This window comes from Hylobates moloch, unplaced genomic scaffold (genome assembly GCF_009828535.3).
Source record: "Hylobates moloch isolate HMO894 unplaced genomic scaffold, HMol_V3 SCAFFOLD_13, whole genome shotgun sequence".
In the NCBI taxonomy this organism is placed as follows: domain Eukaryota; kingdom Metazoa; phylum Chordata; class Mammalia; order Primates; family Hylobatidae; genus Hylobates; species Hylobates moloch.
The window spans coordinates 9,362,927-9,388,618 of NW_026652288.1; the positions used below are offsets into that span (position 1 = coordinate 9,362,927).

Consider the following 25,692-nt stretch of genomic DNA (forward strand, 5'->3'; position numbering starts at 1 on the left):
AAAAACGAGTATGATCTTTTGTTTGATACATTCTCACTAACGAGATGATGACTTAATCAGAGTTACGATTTGACAGTGGGAAATGCTCCAAAATCCTCCAGTAAGTTCCCTTCAAATCAGTGGTTTCTAGGTAACTAAGAGTCTCAAAATAGAGAATTTCTCTAAATAACAAGATTTTTATGATAAAGAATTGTTCCTGAGCTTCTGGTGGACTAAGAGCAATTGTATTAAAATTTTTTTTTGGATCCTTATCCAGTTTCATCTGAGCTTGCTATTCAACATCTTTTTATTGGCTAAGTCACAAAAGTCTTTTGTGAAATGTTATATTTAGTTAGGTTGAGCCTAATCCTTCCTGAGAGGGTCATAGTATGGTGGCTCAAATTGGGTGTGTGTCCCCACCAGACTATTTTCTTTTGTTCACTGGCTCAGCTGCTTACATAAATTTTAAATGACTTCTCTTTGTTTCAGTTTTCTCATCTGTAAAACGGGGTGATGATGATGATGATGATAACTTCAAATGAGCAAAATACACTTAGATTGGTACTTGGCTCACAAAATGCTAAACATGCATTAGCTCTCACTTTATTAATTAAATTAATGTCAATACCCTTGACTCAAAGGTGTGTGGTGGGTTTTAACGACCATGTCCCCTTAAACGGAGGTGAGGTTAAATAAGAACAGTGAAAAGAGGGAGTCCCGTGCAGCCTGGTGTCCTCAGGCCCCAAATCATCCCCTTGGTCCCTTCCTTCCCCCATAGCCTCCCTCCTGTCATGGAGCATCCACTATTCCAATGAAGCCCTCAATGCCTGGCTGGGGCCTGGGTAGGGCCCCTACTGAGGAAATTCTCTCCCTGGCTGTCTCTAAGCCCGATCCCATGAAGGCTGCAATCTCCACACCCAAATATGAGGTAAGTGGGCAGTCCAAGGCAGTCATTGCCGGCTGGCTGGCCACCAATTGGCTCACCAGGAGTCTGTCCTCTCTTCCCTGGTGGGAGCCAATGATGGTGGCCAGGAGGTGAGACTTTCAGGGGACACCTGGTGTAAATATTTTAACAAATGGAACAGGCACTGTGGGTGCATTGGCTGAACATCAGCCCTGTAGGCCCAGGAGACCTTTGGCCATTGGGTCCTCATCTAGCTGGCATTTTCGTCTCCATAAGACTCATTCCCTCATATTCTTGCAAGTCTCTCACTCCATTCCCATTTCTTTTTTTTGAGACAGAGTCTCCCTCTGTCACCCAGGCTGGAATGCAGTGGTGCGATCTCGGCTCACTGCAACCTCTGCCTCCTGGGTTCCAGCAATTCTCCGGCCTCAGCTTCCCGAGTAGCTGGGATTACAGGCATGTGCCACCATGCCCAGCTAATTTTTGTATTTTTAGTAGAGATGGGGTTTCACAATGTTGGCCAGGCTGGTCATGAACTCCTGACCTCAAGTGACCCACCCGCCTCAGCCTCCCAAAGTGTTGGGATTACAGGCGTGAGCCACCGCACCCAGCTCTCCATTCCTGTTTCTGCTCAACTGGCCCTTCTTCAGAGAGGTCTCTCTGATGACCCTGTAAAAATTCTCTTCACTATCTTCCACCCCAGTCACCCTATATATGTATATACCTTGCTGTGTGGTGTTTTTTCTTACAATGTTTTTGGTCCTCTCTAAAATTATTTTTTATTTGTATCTGTTTTCTATCTTCCTGCCATGATAACTATGGCCAAAAGACAAGATGACAAATACTGTCACAAATACCACTGGAAGGTGTAGAAAACAGTGCGGAGAATTTAGAAGAGACAAATCTTAGAACAAATTACACTGGTCTGCCATTCGAAGCTTTGCAATGCTGCTGGATGAGATGCAGGTGTTTCAAACATGTCTCTGCACGAGAGTTGCTAGATTCTATTTCCACAATGGAACACAGAAAAAAAAAACACTTGTAACGGGAAGATGCACCAGGAAACACCTATTCTAGACAATAAACTATTTCTTTTTATAAACAACACTTCGTGGTAAAATTGTCTCTGTGTAACCATGAAAGAACCTAGAATACTAGAAGAGCTCTGAGAGAAGACATTGACAGCACCATGGGGGCAATTCACCCACTGCCTCATCCACCAGCAGCAAGTGGCAGCAGAAGTTAAAGGCAGAAGGTGCACATTGCTGGAGGGTGTCAGGATGTAGTCAATTTTATGAAGACAAGACTGTGCAGATATAGTGCGGCATCACCGTCATCTGGACTGAGCGTGAATATCCACAAAAGTCCTGTGTCCCCACAGAAGGCTTTTGGATACCTCATGGCAAAACATTTCAAAGACCTGCCAGATCTACATATGAGCTAGTTATCTTCTTTTTTTAAAAACAGGAAAGTAAGTATTCTGGGATGACAAGTAGTTGTCAGTAGTATTGGTAGATATTTTTGAAATGGGGAATACACTTAATTTGTCCCTTCAGGGTAAAGGGAATGTTTTAACAAAGTGAGCATCAGAATGGCTGGGTGTCTTGACTGCCTTATCTTTATATTTATGATTGTAAATGTCAAGTAGGCCCTCATGCTGCTGGAAATTTTTGCTAGATTCCTGATTCCATTCTCCCATTTCCAAGAGTTATTACACCTCTGGTCTCCTCTCAGACTTCCCACAGCCCTCCCCACCCCCACTCTCAAGTGATGACTTGCTTCCATTTCAATGAAGCTCAGAGAACAGACCTTCCACCTCGTGCACCTGCGCTGTGCCACGTACTCTCCCTTCTTTCGTGGTTCTGCAGCAGATGAACCCCCTGTGTTATGGCTGACCCCTTCGTGGTGCTGCAGATCCTGTCCCCTCTCACACACTGTATTAGTCTGTTTTCACACTGCTGATAAAGACATACCTGAGACTGGGCAATTTACAAAAGGAAGAGGTTCAAATGGACTTACTCAGTTCAAATGGACTTACTCAGTTCAAATGGACTTACTCATGTGGCTGGGGAAGCCTCACAATCATGGCAGAAGGCAAGGCCTCGACCTCCTAAAATCCTGGGATTACAGGCATGAGCCAGCAAGCCTGATCTAATTTGTACTTGTCTGATAAGTAATGATGTTGAGTACATTTTCATATATTTATTGAACATTTCGATGTTATCTTTTATGAAATACCTGTTCAAATCTTTTTGCCTATTTTTAACTGGATTGTATATTATTTCTTAATTGATTGGTAGGAAACCTTTGTTTCATGTCTTGTCGAATGTGTATTATGAAATTCTTCTCTCAGTTTTTAGTTTGCTTTAATTATGTCTTTTTCTTGTTTTTTTTAAAGACATGGTCTCTGTCACCCAGGCTGGAGTGTAGTGTCATGATCACAGCTCACTGCAGGCTCAACTTCCCGGGCTGAAGCAATCCCCCTGCCCCAGCCTCCTGAGTAGCTGGGACTACAGGCATGCACCACCACACGAAACTTAAGTTTTAAAAAAATTTTGTAGAGATAGGATCTTTCTATGTTGCCCAGGCTGATCTTGAACTCCTGGGCTGAAGCAATCCTCCCACCTCGGCCTCTGAAAGTGCTAGGTTCCAGGCATGAGCCACTGCGCCCAGCCTAACAATGTCTTTTGATGAATCGAAGTTCTTAATTTAATGAAGTCCAGTGTAATGATCTTTTCTCTTAGGGGTAGTGCTTTTTGGGCCCTGTTGATGAAGTCTATTCCACCCCAAATCATAAAGATATTTACCAATTTTTTTTTCTAGAAGCTTTATGGTTTTACCTATCACCTGTAGGATCCATTTGAATTAATTTTTGTGTACCGCGTGAGAAAGGGGTCAATAATTTTCTCATATGCATGTCTGATTGATTCAGAACCATTTATTGAAAAACTATTCTTTCAGCTTACACCTATAATCCCAGCACTTTGGGAGGCCAAGGTGGGTGGATCACTAGAGGCTATGAGTTCGAGACCAGCCTGGCCAACATGGTGAAATTCTGTCTCTACTAAAAAATACAAAAATTAGCCAGGTGTGGTGGCACATGCCTGTAGTCCCAGCTACCTCTACTTGGGAAGCTAAGGCCCAAGAATTGCTTGAACCTGAGTGGCAGAGATTGCAGTGAGCCGAGATTGTGCCATTGCACTCCAGCCTGGGCAACAGAGCGAGACTCTATCTCAAAAAAGAATCAAAGAAAAAGGAGAAAAGCTATTCTTTCCTCACTGAATTTTAGTAGCGGTTTTGTTGTAAATCAGATTATTTTATATGTACTTATGAGTCTGTTTCTGGACTTTCTATTCAGTTCTGTTGATTTTTTGGTCTATCCTTGCATCACACTAGATTACTGTATGATTTACTTTTTCTCTTTTATTTTTTAAATCTTTATTCTTTTTTCTCTAATTTTCCTTTTAATATTTTTTAATTTTGAGAAAAGGTCTTGCTTTGTCACCTAGGCTGGAATGCAGTGGCGTGACCATAGCCACTGCAGCCTCAACCGATCCTCCCACCTCAGTCTTCTGAGTACCTGGGACTATAGGACTGCGCCACCACACCCAGCTAATTTTTTAATTTTTTGCAGAAATGAGGTCTTATTATATTGCCCAGGCTGATCTCAAACTCCTGAGCTTAAGTGTTCTGTCCACCTTGGCAACCCAAAATGCTGAGATTACAGGCTTGATGTTAAACTAACCTTGCATTTCTAGAATAAACCTAACTTGGCTGTGATTTATTATCCTATTCATATATTGCTGAATACAACAGGATTTACATTCAATTTACTGATGTTTTGTTTGGAACTTTTGCATGTATGTTTTTGAGAGGAATTGGTCTTTAATTTTGACTTCTCTTGAAATATCCTCGTCAAGTTTTGGTGTCAAGGTCATGCTTGTCTCCTAAAATGTGTTGGTAAATGCTCTTCTTTTTTCTTTATTTGGAAGCATCTGTATAAGATGGGTGTTATTTCTTCCTTTTTAAAATTATTATTGAGACAGAGTCTCGCTCTGTCAACCAGGTTGGAGTGCAATGGCACGATCTTGGCCCACTGCAACTTCCGCCTCCCAGGTTCAAGCAATTCTTGTGCCTCAGCCTCCCACGTAGCTGGGATTACAGGCGTGCAACACCACGCCCAGCTTATTTTTGTATTTTTAGTAGGGACGAGGTTTTGTCATGTTGGTCAGGCTGGTCTCGAACTCCTGGCCTCAAATATTCTCCTGCCTCAGCCTCCTAAAGTGCTGGGATTACAGGCGCGAGTCACCATGACTGGCCTATTTCTTTCTTAAAAATTTGGTAGAATTTGGCCAGGCGTGGTGGCTCACGCCTGTAATCCCAGTACTTTGAGAGGCCGAGGTGGACAGATCAGTTTGAGATCAGCCTGGCCAATATGGTGAAACTCCATCTCTACTAAAAATACAAAACTTACCCAGGCATGGTGGCAGGCGCCAGTAGTCCCAGCTATTTAGGAGGCTGAGGCAGGAGAATTACTCGAACCCGGGAAGCGGAGGTTGCAGTGGGCTGAGATGGCGCCCCTGCACTCCAGCCTGGGCGAAAGAGTGAGACTCTATCTTAAAAAAAAAAAATTGGTGGAATTTTCACATTTATTGGCCTAGAGTTGTTCAGAATATCCCCTTATGATCTTTTTAATGTCTGTGGTATTTGTAGTGGTGCCCGTACATATTGGTTAGTGATGCCACTGATATCAGTTTATTTTGATTTTCTTTGCTCTGTTGCTCAGACTGGAGCACAGTGGCCCGATTATAGCTCATTGCAGCCTTGAGCTCAAGCAAACCTCCTGTCTCATCCTCCCAAGTAGCTAGGACTGCAAGTGTGCATCACCAAGCTGGGCTCTTTTCTTTTTGATCAATCTTTCCAGAGTTTATCGAATGTATTAGTATTTTCAAAGAGCTAATGTTAGTTTGTTGAGACTCTCTTCTTAAAAAATATCTTTTAGGCTGGGCGTGGTGGCTCACGCCTGTAATCCTAGCACTTTGGAAGGCCGAGGTGGGCAGATCACTTGAGGTCAGGAGTTCGAGATCAGCCTGGCCAACATAGTGAAACCCCGTCTCTACTAAAAATACAAAAATTAGCCAGGCATCGTGGCATATGCCTATAATCCCAGCTACTTGGGAGGCTGAGGCAGGAGAATTGCTTGAACCTGGGAGGTGGAGGTTGCAGTGAGCTGAGATTGCACCACTGCACTCCAGCCTGTAGAGATGAGGACTCAATATGTTGGCCAGGCTGGTCTCCAACTCCTCCCCTCCAGCAATCCGCCTACCTTCGCCTCCCAAAGTGATGGGATTACAGGCACCAGCCACAACAGCAAGCCTTCGTGGAGCCTCTCTATCGAAGCTTGCTTTCTCTTTTATTAATTTCTCTTTTTTAAACATTTCCTTCATCCCATTATTTTTGTTTAACCTTTTTTCTAACTTCTTGAGATATATGATTATATCAAAAATCCTCTTCTCAATGAGATCTTTCTTGAACATCCCATTTCAGACTGAAACCACCTTGTTGTTCCCATTCTCCTCTCCTCTTTTTCTCCTTGGAACTCACCACCATTTAACATACCACATATTTTCCTTATTTATTTTTGTCTCTCCCCATCAGAATAGAATCTCCATGAAGGAAAGGACTTTTGTTTACTTTGTTCACTGCTGAATCCCCAGGACACAAACCAGCTCCTGCTTAATAAATAAAACAAGAAATGAATGTGTTAAATGAAGAAACAATAAGAGCTAAATTTATTGAGCACTTACTATCTGAGACTCAATTATATTCACTCATGCATTTATTTATTCAGTTATTTACTTATGTAGAGAAGGGGTCTCGCTTTGTTGCCCTGGCTGGTCTACAACTCCTGGCCTCAAACAATCCTCCCGGCTCAGCCTCCCCAGGATTACAGGCGTCAACCACCACGCCCGGGGGAGACTCAATTATAAGGGGCTCACAGATAACATCTAATTCTTACGGAGGAGGAAACTGAGGCACAAGTAAGCAGGAGAGCTGTGATTAGAAATCTAGGTCTAACTCATAGCCCGTGAGCTTTCCTCCAAGCCCCGAAGCTTCCCCTTAAAAAAGCCAGCGAGGGGCGAGACTCGGAGGGCAGAACCCACGGAGGGCGGAACACACGGAGGACAGAGCCGGCGCTCGCGAGCAAGGCCTTGGTGTGGCCCCCTAACGCCGGACGAGCAAGTTGGTCTTGGAATGAATGACCGTCGGAACGGAGCTTGATCTAACTACTCAGCAGTAGGCGTCGCCCACTTTCTTATTGGTTGGTTTTGGTTCTCAAGAGTAGGAAAGTTAGGTAGTCCGCGAGAGGGCTGCGGACTTTGCGGAGCCTCGTCCGCGAGCGCGCGGTTTCACTGCCGCGCAGGCGCACGGAATCCTAGGCGCGGATCTCGCGTTTCCGGCCGGAGGGCTTCTCCTGTCTCTCCCGGAAGCTGCGCTCGCTACCCGGGTAACGGGTCCCGGCTGTGGAAGCTCCCGCGGCGCCACGATGGACCTCGAGGAGGCGGTAAGGAGGCGGTGCGCCTGGCGGGCCCCGACCGCCGGGGCCGGAGGGCAGAGAAGCTGAGGAGGAGCGGCGGAAGACGCCGCGGGTTGGGGCGGCCACCGGCTGGAGGAAGGCGGGGCGGAGGGCTGCAGGGCGGGGTGAGGACTGGGGCTGGCCGGCCGCATGCGCGCGCGACTTTGGTAAAGAGGCTGGAGTTTCTGGCTCGGCGAGGTTGTGGGTGAGGGAGGGTGTGGTGTTTGTCGTTATGGGTGTGTTTAAGGATGCAGTTGTGGGTTTTGTGGGGTGGCCACCCACAGGGCTCATCCTCGAGACTGGACCACCCACAAGTTCCCTTTAATGCTGGGGTGGGTGAGGGAGGGGCAGGGGTTGGAACTTGAGATGCCTCTGAGTAACCCCTGTCTGTTTCTCCGGGAATCCTCGCCACTGTCTCCTGCAGGGATTCTAAATTCGGGTTTGGGAACTCCCTAAATTGTCCAGCTGTCATTCATCGTAGTGTTAGTACAGGGTCACTGAACACTTTACCAAGTTGCCAAAATTAATTTGGCATGCATTTTATTTTGTTTTAGGTACTACGTAAAATGGCACATTTTTGTTTTTTCTTTTTGAGACAAGATCTCATTTTGTCCCCCAGGCTGGAGTGCAGTGGCACGATCACGGCTCACTGCAGCCTCGACCTCCTGGGCTTGAGAGATTCTCCCGCCTCAGCCTTCCAATGAGCTAGTACTACAGATGTGCACTACCACGCCCGGCTAATTTTTTTTTTTTTTTTAATTTTTGTAGGGGCAGGGGTCTCGCTATGTTGTCCAGACTGGTATTGAACTCCTGGGGTCAGGCGATCTTCCTGCCTCAGCCTCGAAAAGTGCTGGGATTATAGGGGTGAGCCCCCGCATCCGGTCAAATGGCACACACTTTGATGGTATTAAGTGATACTCGATAATTAGATCAACGCTAACAACAAGTCAAACTCCAAAGAGTTGGGGATCAGAGAATTAGGCCTGTATATACAGAAGCAGTACGGTCTTATAGTAGAGGCTTAAAAAATGTTTATTGAATGATGGTTGGCTAACTTCTGTAAATGCTAGGCTGATGAAATTAGTAATTGTAACTCACCATTAGCTAGCGTATACCCAGACTAGGGACCATGTCTGGTCTGTTTTGCTCAACATTGAATCCCCAGCACCTAGTAAAAAGCCTGGTACACACATCGTTGATACCCCTTATGCTGCCGAGTGAATAAATCGAAACTTGAAACCAATACAAATGTAGTTCCTCTGTGGTATGCGCTTTTAGTGTCCTGGAGGAGTTCCAAATGGTATTTGCATTTTTTAAAAGTCTTCTCTATACTTGTTTGTCATCTTCTTTCTCACAGCATTTTCAAGGAGCTTTGTTTACTCATCCTTGGTTCCAGTTTACCCCTACTACCTCCTTTTCTTTTTTTTTTTCCTCTCACACTGCATATTTCAATAAATTTTCTCCAGTAGTTTAATTCGGTTTCATACCGCTCCTCTCCTTGTTTGTGGATAATCTCTCTGATATATTTTCTATTGTCTATGATTTTTTATTTATAAAGTTGCTAGGAACCCACTAAGTAGAACTGCATGGTTTAGGTACAGTGTATTGAATGTGGCTTTATGGGAACACCTTTTCTGTCCTCTTCTCCCGTAGGAAGAGTTTAAAGAACGCTGTACTCAGTGTGCTGCTGTCTCATGGGGTCTTACTGATGAAGGCAAATATTATTGTACTTCTTGCCACAATGTTACAGAGGTAAGTAACAAATATCATTTATGAATTTGCTTATGTTTTAAAAATTGCCATTTCAGCCTGATATGTAGTCTAAGTCCCAAAGAATTGGGTTGATTTTTGTCACTCATGCAATGCCAACGTTCCAAGGATGCATGTGGTCTTAGGTACTTACACGTAGGTTAAGGGATTTGTGAATTAGATTGAGGATGAGTTTTTGAAATTATGTTGGGCCACATTTATAAATGATTTCTTATTTAGAGTATATGGTTGAGGGAAATAATTAAAATTGTACTTAGAAGATGATGCATTTCTTTTTATTAGTTAGTACTTATTTACATTTTTTAAAATGTGTCATGGTGGCTTATAGGTTTGGAAGATGGAATGTTAGAAAACTTGAGGGCTGGGCTGGGCGTGGTGGCTCACGCGTGTAATCCCAGCACTTTGGGAGGCTGAGGCAGGTGGATCACCTGAGGTCAGGAGTTCGAGACCAGCCTGGCCAACAATGGGAAACTCTGTCTCTACTAAAAATACGACAGTTAGCCAGACGTGGTAGCATGCGCATGTAGTCCCAGCTACTTGGGAGGCTGAGGCAGGAGAATGGCTTGGACCCAGGAGGCGGAGATTGCAGTGAGACGAGATCATGCCACTGTACTCCAGCCTGGGCAACAGAGCAAGACTCTGTCTAAAAAAAAGAAAGAAAGCTTGAGGACTGTTGGGAATATTGGAATTACTCTTCGTTATCCTTTTATCTTTGTATAGTACCTTACAGATTACAAAGTGTTTTTGGATCCATTATCTCATTTCCTCCTCAACACAAACTGTGAGAGCCTATTGATAGGGCTCACAAGTTGAGTGCATTTGCCAAAAGTTACCCAAGTACCAGGACTTGAATGTGAGTCTTCTGACTTCAGTGTTCATTTTACCCATCACACCTGCCTCTTAAAGTAGAGATTGTCATACTGTCCTGTGTAACCTTGGTAAACGAGGCTACCTTCACACTGTGAGTGCTAGGTCCTATTGTGGTGAACACACATGCGGGCCAGCGTCATCAAAATGATCAAGGGTGTAGAGAGTCTGCTGCTGGACAGGCTAAATGTGCCAGGACTCTCCTCAGTGGAAAAGGATTTCCTCAAAGTCTACAGAGCCAGGAAGGAACAAATGTTACCTTCACCATACAGGCTTAAGAAAGGCAAATTTGGGACATTAAAAGTAACTGTGTAGACTTCTGCTTCTGGCTAAGATGGACTAACAGAGACCAGACTTAACCTTTGTCCCCTAAACAATGAAAAACCTGGACAAAATATATTAAACGAGTAAAAGGAAAAAAATTTTCCCTTGACAAAACTGGTGAATTGAGCTTGCAGGTGTGTCACACAAGTGCTTTTCCTTGAGACAGTGTTCTTGAGTCTGCAGCTGGAATGCTTATCTCTGCTTCCTGTTTAGTCACACAGAATATTAAAAGGATATGTGTTCACTTGATGAAATTGTTGGGGTGATGGAGATATTTATTATCTTGATTATAGTGATGGTTTCCTGGAGATATATTTTGTGTGTGTGTCTGTGTATGTCAGTTTGTGCACCTGACAGATGTGCAGTTTGGTCCTCACCCTCATTGTGTAGTAAGGAGCTAGCAGTTTTACTCACTGTTGCTTTTGTACTATAGTGCAGGTGTAAACACAGTGAAGAAAGATTATGTCTAATGGAGTATTTGCCATTAGTAGATGAAGTCAGCATATTATTTTTATAGAAATTGAACTACATTAACTAATTGCTTTTCTATTTTTGATTTTGATACCGTTTCCGTTTGATTCTGTTTGATCAAATCTGCTGTAGTCATTTTTTAGTTTGAAGGATCCTAATACCTCTACCTAGCTCCACATTTGAAAGACTGTCAACTCCTGTGGAGTAATTTGTCAGGAATGTAGAGTTCATGAAGGTGGACAACATCTTTATAAAGACCAAGAACCTAGCTCAGTGCCTTCCTTTCAGACAACAGGCTTAAAGGAAAAAAAAAAGTTATGTGTTGCACAACTTCAGTAGTTGTTCTTGGCTTTATGGCGATCCAGGCATGTTCTTCACATGGACTGTGAGAATATGATGTGTTTGGGGCTCCCTGGAACTGAGCAGTGTGGTGATGGTGATGTTGAAATACAGTGGGTGGGGAATGGCAGGCGAGACAGTTACAGCTGTGAAGAATGGAAGTCATGGTGCAACTTGCCCTATTTTTCTGCCCCTTTTATTGCCCCCCCCTTCTCCAGCATGTAACTCTCAAGCTCCAGACACCTTCTGCAATCTGGAAAAGGCCTTCCGAATTGATAAAGGAACCAAAATGTTATCCTAGTATGTTTTATCCAGGAAAAAAAAAATGGAAGGTCATAAATCTGTTCAATTTAGACAATAGATATTTTTGCAAGAGTTTATATTTTTGCAAGAGTTTCACGGATATTTAAAAAGGTGTAGGCTAGACTTGTGTGAATGTAATAGATTTTTATGATCATAAGAGCAATGCATGTTTACTATAGAAAATTTGGAAATTGTGAAGATGAAAGCTAAAATCACCAGTAATCTTTACATTTGTCTGTTTTTTCCTGTGTATGAAATGGAGAAAGGGATGTTTGAGTACTGTTCAATCTTTTGCCGTAACAATTTGGAAAAATACTTTATCTAAACATTTGCAAACATTTTTTATAGACTGTAAATATTCCATAATGGCCATTCGGTAATTTAATTAATTATAGCTCTAGTTTTGGATGTTTCACTTTTTCAGGTTTTTTGCTCTTTCACGTTTTGTCTAGTACAGATTTTAAGTCTTTTTTTTCCTGGCTACCCTTTGTAAGTTTTACTGTCTTTGCTAGATAATGGCTTTTGTATTTATTTTGACGTGTCTTATGTTTTCATTGTGGCCAACCCAGTATACCAAAATTGCTTTGAATATGGTTTCTGTGATTTAGAGAGACTACGTTCCAAAAATCCTGTTGGTAGAGACATTTCTTTTATTCTTATGGAGGGTTAAAGATAAATTTCATTCCAAATCTCTAAATTTAGAAAAACAGTAATGTCCTCTGTTGGTTAAAAATCCTCACCTTTCTTGTGGCATTAAGACTCGATAATGGGGGCTGGGCGCGGTGGCTCATGCCTGTAATCCCAGCACTTTGGGAGACCGAGGTAGGCGGATCACCTGAGGTTGGGAGTTTGAGACCAGCCTGACCAACATGGAGAAACCCTGTCTCTACTAAAAATACAAAATTAGCCGGGCGTGGTGGCACATGCCTGTAATCCCAGCTGCTCAGGAGGCTGAGGCTGGAGAATTGCTTGAACCCAGGAGGCGAAGGTTGCAGTGAGCAGAGATCGCGCCATTGCACTCCAGCCTGGGCAACAAGAGCGAAACTCTCTCTCAAAAAAAAGACTCAATAATGGGAACATTTATTCTCCTTTATGGAATAAAGTGTGGCCCCATTTGAAAAAAAAGACTCAACACTTTATTTTTAGTTGTGGGAGAGCCAGAATCTTTGATACTTGCCCTTGAGAGCAGTTAGGATTGAAGACTCTGATATGCAATTATACTAACCATTTTAGTCATTCTAAAATTCTCTAAGTTTGATTAAAAATAAAATGTAATACATACTTTTATAATTTCAGAAATGAAAGCAGTTTTAGAGTATTATTTAAAGACATGGAAAAGTAGGCCAAAACTAATCTGTCTGTAGTTTAGGCATTACCAGTTACAAAAAATACATATAACTGTTTTAATAGCAAAATGTATTTTGCATGGAGAAAAAAGTGAGTACATTTAACTTTTGGTTTGGCTTGGTTTGTAAAAGTTAAAAAGTGATGTAAAATAAAAGTTATTCATTTAACAAACGCTTTATGGTTACTGTATTCCAGGCACTGTTTTAGTTACCAAGAAATTTTGAATGAAAAAACAACATCAACGTTAACTAGAATGTTAAATGCTTATAATTTTCCCAAGATTTTACCATTCTTGGTCCTGGCACTCACAATTTGGTTCATTATACTTTCCAGAAAATACCTGGAAATATGCTTGGGGGATGTAAAACGATCTTTTTTAATGGTCTTTTTCTGTTTCCTGCAGAGATATCAGGAAGTTACAAACACTGATCTTATTCCTAATACCCAAATAAAAGCCCTCAACCGGGGGCTTAAAAAAAAAAACAACACTGGTAAGTTCTTTCTTCACATGTGCTTAACATTCTTTATTCACATCTTTCACCTTCATGATGTGAGGACATGGAATGGAATTTTAAGTAGATTCTCGAGAAAATGCCAGATTTTATCTACTGGCATACGTTCTTCTATCCTATGTCTGTTATTCATTGTGGGTGAATATTATTTCCTGTGCTTTTATAGAAAAAATGCTTATTTTCTGAAATAATTCAACCATGGAATTGTTAGGTTAGGTGAGTTAAATACGATATTCAACTTCTAGAAATCCATTTCTCGTATTGAATTTTGAACACACCCTTTTAAAATTGGGAAAATTATTTTCCCTTAAAATGGCCTCAGCATGAGTGTGCTTTGCAAGGCAAAGTATTTCATTAATCCAGTGAGTACATATAATTAACCATTGTTGAGAAGGATCTTAGGTAAAGTCTAACTGATGGTTTTTATTTTTGTGGCTAGGTAGCTAGGACCAAATCCCCAAGTTTGAAACCAGGCTGATGATAATGGGGACTCTTCTACATGAGATAGCTTTAAGGATACACACACATTAAAAAATATATATTTGTGTGTGTGTGTTTATGAAATATATGAAATACATTGACATTCTTAGATGCATCACAGTGAATGCCTAAATGCTATCTCATGTTTCTGTTTAGCCTTTAGTAGTGACTTTTTATTAGGCTAAAACCTGATTAACTTTTAAATTTTATTGGAGTAAAACCTGATTAATTTTGCCTTGACCTACTTAAATACTTAAAATGTGTAGTTTAAACATGCATTTCTTAAGGAACTTCAGGTGCTTTATATTAGGTGTTAAGTATCTTATAGTCGACCTCATCACCCTTAATTTCTTCATTTGTAAAATGAGAATAAAATGCCATCCATTATGGAAAATAGGAACACAGACTCAAAATTTAAAATACAACTTTATCAGTTTCTAAGAACAGTATGCAGGAAGAGGGAGTGTATGCATATAGCTTGAAGAGTTTAAACTTCCTCGACTTATGGACCCATCAAAATTATTGGCTTTTCTGTTTTACTCTTACAATTTGAGACCCTTTCTGGGAAGGAATTGGGTCAGCAGAGGTGGGGAGACTTTGTGACATTCAGGTAAGGGAGAAGAGTTGAAGTCCTCTGGCATTCTGCAGAGAAGAGATCTTGAAGTCAGTAACACACCTCAGAAGCTCTATGTAAAAAGTACTAATAACAAGCTTTTGGAAGAGTTACAGTATTTGTCCAGCGGTGAGGGGCAAAACATAAGGGTCTTCATAGACTTTTCCTTCAACTCATAGTTGTCATTAAACACGTAACTCTGTCTATTGTGGTGGCAGGTTTCTTCACAATCTCATAGGGTAGTTTTGAGTATTCCAGAAAATAACCCACTTAAAATACCTGGCACACACTTGGCACCTAGGCTGAGATCAGTATTAGTACCTTGCTTTCATTTTCTCCCTGTAACCTAGAACCATTTCAGGAAAAGCAGAATGCCATTGAGCAGTTTATTTTCTTTGAATGTTCTTACTGCCCTTTTCTACATTCCTGTATCATGAGATCTTGACATTCGTTCACTCATTCACTAAAAGTTCACTGTTCCCTTGTGAGTTGGAACAGAAAAGTGGTGGAAGCACTGACTTAGTACTTTCATTTAGGATTCCGCTGGGCATCGTTCATCATTTAGGATTCTGCCAGGCATCGTTCGGGAAAACAGACATTTTTAAAACTTGTTTTACTTTTTTTTAACATGATGACTATTCATTTTTCTGCCTCTTAGGTTAATATTTCAGAAAAATACAGTTAATGGAAAACATTTGAAATTGGAAATTATACAAAATATTTAGTTTCAGCATTTGTGTACACGTTTGCCAGGTTGGAAACAAGAGAATATAAGAATGGAAGCCCTCTTGAATGGTACAAAAAAATTCAAGTTGCTAGGTTCTTAAGTTCTGGGTTAATTAAAAAAAAAAAAGAAAAATTCAAGTTGCAATGTGTAAAACACAAATTGTAACTGTAGTAGCATTAAGGTTAGTAAATTAGGAATGTATATGCTAAAACATGCTATTTGTCATTTAGAAAAAGGCTGGGATTGGTATGTGTGTGAAGGTTTCCAGTACATTCTTTATCAACAAGCAGAAGCCTTAAAGAACCTTGGAGTAGGCCCAGAGTTAAAGGTAAGTACATTTGTGACTAGATGTTAGCTTTACATATTGTTGTTTAAAGAACAGTAAGACTTAGAGTGGAACTAAGGAGAAATCAGTAATAACACTAGGGCTACTGGAAGAATAATTTTTCTGATGTTTTTGCTTTAATCCTTTTAGTAGGTTAGCAGTTCTGGAAGTGTGTTCTACAGGATGTAAATAAGCAATACATCCAAAAGAAAAATTTAAAGATTTTAGTCTTCAGATACTTAGGAAGCAACAGGTTAAACAAAGTGAAACTCCAATAACTTTGGGGTTTATTAGTACCTTTTGTGTGTTAATGAGCTTGTTTAATTTCCAGGGAATGTCCTGTGTGTTATTCAAAATTTGAGAACAAAATTGTTTGGTGTACGTACATAACGTCTATCAGGACTTGAGTTCCACAGAATGCACTTTGGACATTGATATGCTAAACCAGTCGTTCACCTGAGTGTGCATCAGAATCACCTGAAGTGCTTGAAAAAACACCAATCACTGGACCTTAATCCCTGAATTTCTGAGTTAGTATGTCTGGAGTAGGGCCCAAGGATGTGCGTTTCTAACAAGTTCTTATGGGACACCCATGCTTCCGATCTGGGGACCCAGTCTTTGACTTTGCTGCCTTCCTGGAGCAACATAGTATTTCTGCAATTACTTGAATTTCATATTCCTTCATCTAGTAAAAGTCATTTAAGGAATGCTTTAAAAAACCAGTTATTTAGCAACAAGTTGTTCACTTGCTTCATATGCCTCATTGGAAACCAAGTGTTGAGAGGTCCAGCCTAGTTGGGGAGAGGGATTTATGCATATGTGAAATGAATAGACATGAATTTATATGGTGATATACTCATAAGTGATTTTTTTTTTTAAGAGATGGAGTCTCGCTCTGTTGCCCAGGCTGGAGTGCAGTGGTGCAATCTTGGCTCACTGCAACCTCTGCCTCCCGTGTTCAAGCAATTCTCCTGTCTCAGCCTCCCAAGTAGCTGGGACTACAGGTGCATGCTGCTATACCCGGCTAATTTTTTATATTTTATTATAGATGGGGTTTCACCATGTTGCCCAGGCTGGGCTCAAACTTCTGACCTCAGGCAATCTGCCCACCTCGGTCTCTCAAAGTGCTAGGATTACAGGCATGAACCACCGCACCTGGCCCTCATAAGTGATATTAAAGGCAAAAAAAGAACAGAGAAAGATCAACATGGACTGCAGTTACCAAGGAAAGATTTGTAGAGGAGCCTTTGCTGTTCAAACTGGTGGTTGGGGCAAGCCCAAACAGAACAACCGCGATTCCAATGCATGGCCTAAATGGATGCTGGGCCTACAAAGCATGAACCAACAGAGGCTAACCCATACTAGTCATTGCATTAGGTATGATAGCTGATAGTGGGGGGGGTTGTGATCTGATTTCTGCTTACATAGTCATTCTATGTATAAATGTTTAGCAACAGTTTTATATAGTTACACTATATAGCTGTAGCAGGGTTTATTCCTATGTAGCTTTATGCTCACCTCATTAGGGGTTAATTCTGAAAACAATTTTTCTGAAATTAGCCAATGAGCATAACTGTTTAGACCTGATCAGTTGAGTGGCATTATGCCATGTACACAGGCTCCAGAATCAGAACTGACTCCAAATCCTATTGATAGCTTTTCTACTTACTGGCTGGGTAATCTTGGACAAGTTACTCAGTTTCTTCAGTGATAAAATGAAGCTAATAGCTGTCTTACAATATTGTGTTGGAGGTAAGGGATGCCTGGTACCTAGTAGATGACGAATAAATGGAAAAGTCTTTTTTTTTTTTTTTTTTCTTTTTGAGACAGAGTCTTGCTCTTTCGCCCAGACTGGAGTACAGTGACCTGATCATGGCTCACTGCAGCCCCAACCTCCTAGACTCGAGTGATCCTCCCACCTCAGCCTCCCAAGTAGCTGGGACTACAGGCGTGTGCCACCATACCTGGCTAACTTTTTGATTTTTTGTAGAGATGAGGTCTCACCACGTTGCCTAGGCTGGTTTCGAACTCCTGGGCTCAAGCAGTTTCTCCTGCCTTGAAGTCTGGGGATTACAGTAGTGAGCGACTGTGCCCAGCCGGAAAAGTTTTTTGTTTAGTTTTACTCACTTGGGACTGGTTAGTAAACCTGGTAACAGCCTCGCCCCTAACTAAAAGTGTAGTCATGTATCAGTTGCTTTGTTACTCTGATCCTTAATTTACTTAATATGCAAAAGAAAAGGACTCAACTCGGTGATTTTAATGTCTTTCTCTATCTAAAATTAAGAAAGATTTTTTCAGCATTTCTCATGTACCTAATACTATGATGATATTATAATTCTTTTTAAGGAAAGGCAGGTAAGAATACATTTAGATGGAAGACTTAACCAGCCCTACAGGTGATTCTGATGCACACTTAAGCTTGAGAACTACTGGTTCAACATATTAATCCCCAGTGTGCATTTTGTGGAGCTCATGTTCTGATAGATGCTACATACAGACCCCAAAGATTTTGTCCTCAACTTGTGAATACCGCATAAAACATTTACTGGAAATTTATATGTAAGTTAATATTTAAAGTACAAGAGAGGTATGGTATAGATGTGCCTGTACATTTGTCATCATAACCTGAATCACCCACCACTCATTTCCCTTCCACCTTAGAATGACGTTTTACATAATTTTTGGAAGCGCTACCTTCAGAAGAGCAAGCAGGCATATTGTCAGAACCCAGTTTATACCACTGGAAGGAAACCTACGGTAAGTCACAAGTCTGAAAAGTTGGATTAAAAAACATGTCTGTTGAGATGTAGAGATGAAGATGGGTTCATGGACCAGTTTGAGTATCTGAGATTATGATGCTTGTCAGTGGATTTTCAGTTGAGAGGCTTCTGTTATAGTCCCAAGGACAGGGTCACTGATTTAAACATTGGAATAAAGTTTTTTCTTCACTTTTTTCCTGCAGTATGGAATTAATTTTGAAATCTTATCAGACTGGTTGAAACATAAAGGAATTTGTGGTTGATTTTCTAGATAGAAGATAGAGTTTCTATCATTGTACTATTAAAATAATTTTTAATTTAATAATGTATTTATTCTGTTTGCTTGGAATACCTACTTACTTTATGTTACATTTCAAGATTCAGTTCAGTTATCATATCTTCTCAGAAGCCTTTATGTGAAGAAAAATAAAATCTGGGTATTCTCCCACATCCATCAGCTGTTTTTAGCAGTTTCTTTCTAACTGCTTTATAAATGTGCCATGTAACATTTTATTTAGGGTCGAGGATGGTTCTACTTCTAAGAAAAGGAAGTTTGATAATTTTTTTTTGTTCATTTGTTTGGTTTTTTTTGAGACGGAGTTTCGCTCTTGTTGCCCAGGCTGGAGTGCAATGGCGCCATCTTGGCTCACTGCAACCTCTGCCTTCCTGGTTCAAGCAATTCTTCTGCCTCAGCCTCCTGAGTAGCTGGGATTACAGGCGCCCGCCACCACATCTGGCTCATTTTTGTATTTTTAGCAGAGACGTGGTTTCACCATGTTGGCCAGGCTGATCTCGAGCTCCTGACCACGGGTGATCCACCCTTCTCGGCCTCCCAAAGTGCTGGGATTACAGGCATGAGCCACTGCGCCCAGCCAGTTGGATAATTTTTGATGTGTGGTACAGATGCCCCTTGCCATGGGGTCACATCCCGATAAACCCATTGTAAGCTGAAACTATCATTAAGTTGAAAATGCAGGCTGTTATGACTCATACCTGTAATCCCAACACTTTGAGAGGCTAGGGCAAGAGGATTGCTTGAGCCCAGAAGTTCGAGACCAGCCTGGGTAACATAACGAGATCCCAACTCTACAAAAAATTAAAAAATACATACCGGGCATGGTGACACATGCCCTATATAGTCCCAGCTACTTGGGAGGCTGAGGTGGGTGGATTGCTTGAGCTTAGGAGGTTGAGGCTGCAGTGAGCTGTGATCACACCACTGCACTCCAGCCTGGGCAACAGAGTGAGACTTGTCTCAGAAAAAAAGAAAATGCATTTAATATACCCAGCCTACCGAACATGATACCTTAGTCTGGCCCACTTTGAACATGCTCAGGACACTTACATTAGACTACAGTTGGGCAAAAGTCATCAAATACAAAACCTGTTTTATAATAAAGGGTTGAATATCTCATGTAATTTATTGAATACTTTATTGAAAGTAAAAAACAGTATGGTTGTATGGGTGCTTGAAGTATAGTTTTGACTTTGTACATATTGCTTGCACCATAGTAAAGTCAAAACATCACAAGTAAGGGACCATCTGTAGTTACTCTTCATATGGCTAGAAGAGATTCTGAATCTGTTTGATACACATTTGTTAAGGCCTTGGGAATTTGGCCCAGTGTTTCCATGTTTGCTTGGGTTCTCATAGGTTTCACATCCAGAGTTGAGAGACCCAGTACTGAGAAACCCAGGTCAGGGTGAAGAGTAGGTTACAGAGATGAGCAAAAGAGATAACCTCTGAGCTCCTTCAGTATCCTCATGTGATACCAATCCTAAGAATGAGAAGTTTAGAGTAGTCAAGTCATACAGGATAATGATGGTTAAATGTTATCCTGGGGGGCAGTTGTGGGGGCCAACCTGAGAAAGCTAACTGAAAAAAAAAAAAGGCGGGGGAGTAACCTGAGGAGTTCGTTTGGGGAATGTTTTAAAATATGAGATAATGAATTTAAATAAACTCAAGAAATAACTTGAATTTACTAGAAAAGATAATATTTTATAATCATAGAACTATGAAACATTATACTGTCTTGATACGTGAGAGAGATACTTCCCAAGAAAATCGAAAGATGCTATATGGTTCTAAGGTAACACTTTGAGAAAGAGAGGAAAGAATTACCTAAACTACTAAGAATTTGATCTTTAAAATTTCATATCTAAGGTATTTGTTGATTGTATTTATGCCCTGGGACTTTGCCTAGCACATAGAAAATATGCATCAGAACCTGGGATTCTCTGACATTTAAATATTTTTGGGTTAACTTAAGATTTTTTTTTAAAAAAAGATTTTGCTAGAGTTGAGTAAATTCTTATGTAAAGCAATATTAGCATCACGCTAAAATCTTGGTGAATAAATAAGCAATAAGTAAAATATTAAGCTGATATGTGAATTGGTAAGGTAATTTCTACTTCAAGAGTATAGCTATACTCTATTTTGAAAGGAAATGGAAACAATTACTTTTAATTAGAAGCATAGTTTTCTCAAGTATATCCATTAAATATTTCCTTAGTGCTTTGGATATAACTGTTTTGAGAACAGTAAGAGGCCTGCATCTGAATCCTGGTCCCTACTTTTGAGCTGTATTACCTTGGGTGAGGTAAATTACTGAAAATGTGCAGAAGAAGCAAATTAACAAGCAAATATATAGAGGGGGACAGTGGGGAAGGGTGCTATTTAATAAAAGGTGGTCATGGAGGCCCTTGCTGATGTGGGAGCTGAAGTGATGAAGAAAGTGAGAGAGTAAACCATGGGATATCTAGGGCAAGAAATGCAGAATTTCAGGTCTTACCAAGACCAGTTGAATGCAGATATGCATTTTAAGAAGTCTGTAGATGCTTCCTATACACAGTACACTAAAGTTTGAGAAGCACTGGTGTAGATGAGAAGTGATGGTGGCTGGTACCAGGTGGTAGAACTGGAGGTGATAAGTGATAGGATTCTATATAAAGTCTGAAGATAGAGCCAACAGAATTTCCTGGTGGATTGGATTTGAGAGAAAGAGAGGAATAGGAGTCAATGATGACTCTAAGGTTTTTGACCTGAGCAGCTGGAAGGAAGGAGTTGCCATCAACTGAAGGGTAAGTGAGCCAGGAAAGTCAGGGGTTCCATTTTGGACATGTTAAGTTTTTGACAGCTGTTAGCATCTATTGGTCCATTTTCACACTGCTATAAAAATACTACCTGAGACAGGGCAATTTCTAAACAAAAGAAGTTTAATTGACTCACAGTTCCACGTGGTTGGGGAGGCCCTAGAAAACGTGTAATCATGGCCGAAGGAGAGGGGAAGTAAGGCATGTCTTACATGGCAGCAGGAGAGAGAGAGAGAGAATGCGTGCGTGTGAGCAAGCACGTGCAGGGGGAAACTGCCACTTTTAAAACCATCAGATTGCATGAGAACTCCCTCACTATCATGAGAACAGCATGGGGGAAACCACCCCCATGATCCAGTCACCTCTCACCAGGTCCCTCTCGTGACATGTGGGGATTACAATTCAAGATGAGAGATTTGGATGGGGACAGAGCCAAACCATATCATTCCACCCCTGGCCCCTGCCAAATCTCATATCCTTCTCACGTTGCAAAATCAGCCATGCCTTCCCAACAGTCTACCAAAGTCTTAACTCATTCCAGCATTAACTTATTAACTCAAAAGTCCAAGTCCAAAGTCTCATCTGAGACAAGGCAAGTCCTTCCGCCTATGAACCTGTAAAATCAAAAACAAGTTAGTTACTTCCAAGATGAAATGAGGTTATAGGCATTGGGTAAATATTTCCAATCCACATGGGATAAATTGTCCAAAACAAAGGGCCAATACAAGTCCGAAACCCAGCAGGGCATTCACTAAATCTTAAAGCTTCAAAATAAGCTTTGACTCCATGTCTCACATCCAGGCATGCTGATGCAATGGGTGGTTTCACAAGGTCTTGGGCAGCTCTGCTCCTGTGGCTCTGCAGGGTACAGCCCCCAAGGCTGCTTTCATGGAACAGAGTTGAGTGTCTGGCTTTCCAAGCACATGGTGCAAGTTGTCAGTGGATCTACCATTCAGGGATCTGCAAGACGATGGCCCTCTTCTCACAGCTCCACCAGGCAGTGCTCCAGTGGGGAATCTGTGTTGGGGCTCCAACCCCTCATTTCTCCTCTGCATTGCCCTAGAAGAGGTTCTCCATGAGGGCTCTGCCCCTGCAGCAGACTTCTGCCTGGACATCCAGGCATTTCCATACATCCTCTGTAATCTAGGCAGAGGTTCCTAAACCTCAGCTCTTGTCTTCTATGCACCCACAGGCCCATCACCACATGGAAGCTGCCAGAGCTTGGGGCTTGCACCCTCTGAAGCCATGGCCTGAGCTATACTTTGGTGCCTTTTAGCCACGGCTGGAGCTGGAGTGGCTGAGATGCAGGGCACCATATCCTGAGGCTGCGCAAAGTAACTGAGCCCTGGACCTGGCCCGTAAAACCATTTTTCCCTCCAAGGCCTCTGGGCCTGTGATGGGAGGGGCTGTCTCGAAGATCTCTGACATGTCTCTGACATGCCCTGGAGACATTTTCCCCATTGTCTTGACTATTAACATTCACTCCTCATTACTAATGCAAATTTCTGTAGCCGGCTTGAATTTTCTCCCAGAAAATGGGTTTTTCTTTTCCACCTCGTCGTCCAGCTGGAAATATTCCAAACTTTTATGCTCTGCTTCCCTTTTAAATAAAAGTTCCAGTTTCAGATAATCTCTTTGTGAATGCACATGACTGAGTGCTTTCAGGATCAGCCAGGTTACCTCTTGAATGCTTTGCTGCTTAGAAATTTCTTCTGCCAGATACCCTGAATCATCTTTCTCAACTTCAAAGTTCTACAGATCTCTAGGGCAGGGGCAAAATGCCACCAGTCTCTTTGCTAAAACCAAGAGTAACCTTTACTCCAGTTCCCAATAAGTTCCTCATCTCCATCTGAAACCACCTCAGCCTGGACTTCATTGTCCATATCACTATCAGCATTTTTTTTTTTTTTTTTTTAGATAGAGTGTTGCTTTGTTGCCCAGGCTGGAGTGCAGTGGCACCATCTTGGCTTATTGCAACCTCTGCCTCCTGGATTCAAGCGATTTTTGTGGCTTAGCCTCCCGAGTAGCTGGGACTACAGATGCACGCCACCATGCCCAACTACTTTTTTGTATTTTTAGTAGAGATGGGGTTTCACTGTGTTGGTCAGGCTGGTCTTGAACTCCTGACCTCAGGTCAGGCCCACCTCCACCTCTCAAAGTGCTGAGATTATAGGCGTGAGCCATCACACCTGGCCACTAACAGCATTTTGATCACAATCATTCAACAAGTTTCTAGGAATTTCCAAACTTTCTTTCATCTTCCTGTCTTCTTCTGAGCCCTCCAAACTGTTCCAACCCCTGCCTGTTACCCAGTTCCAAAGTTGCTTCCACATTTTCCAGTATCTTTATGGTGCTATTCCACTCCTGGTACCAATTTCCTGTATTAGTTTGTTTCCACACTCCTATAAAGACACTACCTGAGACTGGGTAATTTATAAACAAAAGAGGTTTAATGGGCTCAGAGTTCTGCATGGCTGCAAGGCCTCAGGAAACTTAAATCATGGTGGAAAGCAAAGGTGAAGCAAAGCATGTCTTCCATGGCAGCAGGAGAGAGAGAGTGTGCAGGGGGAACTGCCACTTTTAAAACAGTCAGATCTCATGAGAACTCCCTCACTATCACAAGAACAGCATGGGGGAAACTGCCCCCATGATCCAGTCACCTCCCACTAGGTCGGTCCCTCCAGACATGGGGATTACAATTCAAGATGAGATTTGGGTGGGGACACAGAGCCAAACCATATCAGCATCTAAGAGGAAATTTCAAGTTTGCAGTTAGATATAAAAGTCTGCAGTTCAGGAGAGAGATCTGGGCTGGAGACATAAATTTCGAAGCTGTTAGTTTATATTATCATCACGAAAATTAACATGCTGTTGTTTGTAAGATACACCATTATTTTAAGTACCGCTAAGAAAGAAAAGAGTGCTGCAAATTCAATTTCGACATGCCAGTGATTGTAAGATAAATCTCGATTTCTAGGATGTTAAAATGGGTAAGGGGGCGGGGGAGACATTTTACAATTTGAAGATAGTAGCTAGTATTTAAAACCGTAAGACCAGATGACATCACCAAAGTGTGAAGATAGAGAGAGGACCAATAACTTAGCTCTGGGTCGTTCTAGGGTTAAGATGTTTGGGATAAAAGAGGAACTGGCAAAAAAATTATTGGGAACAATGTGAAGTAAGAGGACATCTGAGAGAATGAGCACTCTGGAAACCAAGGAAACAAAGTGTTTCAAGAAGAGGGCAGTGATCAGCTGTGATAAATGCTGTCACTAGGTCAAGAAGGAAGAGGGCTGCAAAGTGGTTAGTGGAGCAGTGGGATCAAAACCTTGATTGGAATGGAATATAAGGTAGATTGAGCCGGGCGCGGTGGCTCACGCTTGTAATCCCAGCACTTTGGGAGGCTGAGGCGGGCAGATCACGAGGTCAGGAGATCGAGACCACGGTGAAACCCCGTCTCTACTAAAAATACAAAAAATTAGCCGGGCGTGGTGGCAGGCGCCTGTAGTCCCAGCTACTCGGAGAGGCTGAGGCAGGAGAATGGCGTGAACCCGGGAGGAGGAGCTTGCAGTGAGCCGAGATCGCGCCACTGCACTCCAGCCTGGGCGACAGAGCAAGACTCCGTCTCAAAAAAAAAAAAAAAAAAAAAAGGTAGATTGAGAGGAGAGAATTTGGAGACAACAAATCTGGATTTTTTCAAGGCATTTTGCTGCAACAAGTACAAAGAAATTGCATGGTTGCTGGGGTGAAGGGCGAGCTTTTAAAAAGTGGGATAGAAGGGTGGAGCCAAGATGGCTGAATAGGAACAGCTTCAGTCTACAGGTCCCAGCGTGAGCGATGCAGAATACAGGTGATTTCTGCATTTCCAACTGAGGTACCGGGTTCATCTCACTGGGGAGTCCCAGACAGTGGGTGCAGGACAGTGGGTGCAGCGCCCCGTGCATGAGCTGAAGCAGGGCAAGGCATCACCTCACCCGGGAAGTGCAAGGGGTCAGGGAATTCCCTTTCCTAGTCAAAGAAAGGGGTGACAGACGGCACCTGGAAAATCAGGTCACTCCCACCCTAATACTGCGCTTTTCCAACAGGCTTAACAAATGGCACACCAGGAGATTATATCCTGCACCTGGCTCAGAGGGTCCTATGCCCACAGAGCCTCGCTCATTGCTAGCACAGCAGTCTGAGATCAAACTGCAAGGCGGCAGCGAGGCTGTGGGAGGGGTGCCCGCCATTGCCTAGGCTTGAGTAGGTAAACAAAGCAGCCAGGAAGCTCGAACTGGGTGGAGCCCACCACAGCTCAAGGAG

General features: G+C 42.1%; 1 protein-coding gene across 3 annotated transcripts in view; it reads left to right on the forward strand.

Annotated features, from left to right (window-relative positions):
• Positions 1–7,348: 7,348 nt before the first annotated feature.
• Positions 7,349–25,692, forward strand: part of TAF1B (TATA-box binding protein associated factor, RNA polymerase I subunit B) — a 93,248-nt gene continuing 74,904 nt past the window's right edge. The window contains exons 1-5 of one of the 3 annotated variants that reach the window (XM_032172193.2): positions 7,349–7,448; positions 9,114–9,212; positions 13,285–13,372; positions 15,444–15,541; positions 18,200–18,295. In XM_032172193.2, the coding sequence (XP_032028084.1) occupies positions 7,431–7,448; positions 9,114–9,212; positions 13,285–13,372; positions 15,444–15,541; positions 18,200–18,295 (399 nt within the window). In that variant the 5' untranslated portion in view covers positions 7,349–7,430. Of the gene's footprint in view, positions 7,449–7,478; positions 7,586–9,113; positions 9,213–13,284; positions 13,373–15,443; positions 15,542–18,199; positions 18,296–25,692 lie in introns of those variants that run through there. The other 2 variants (XR_009209366.1, XM_058426670.1) reach the window with 2 other exon arrangements.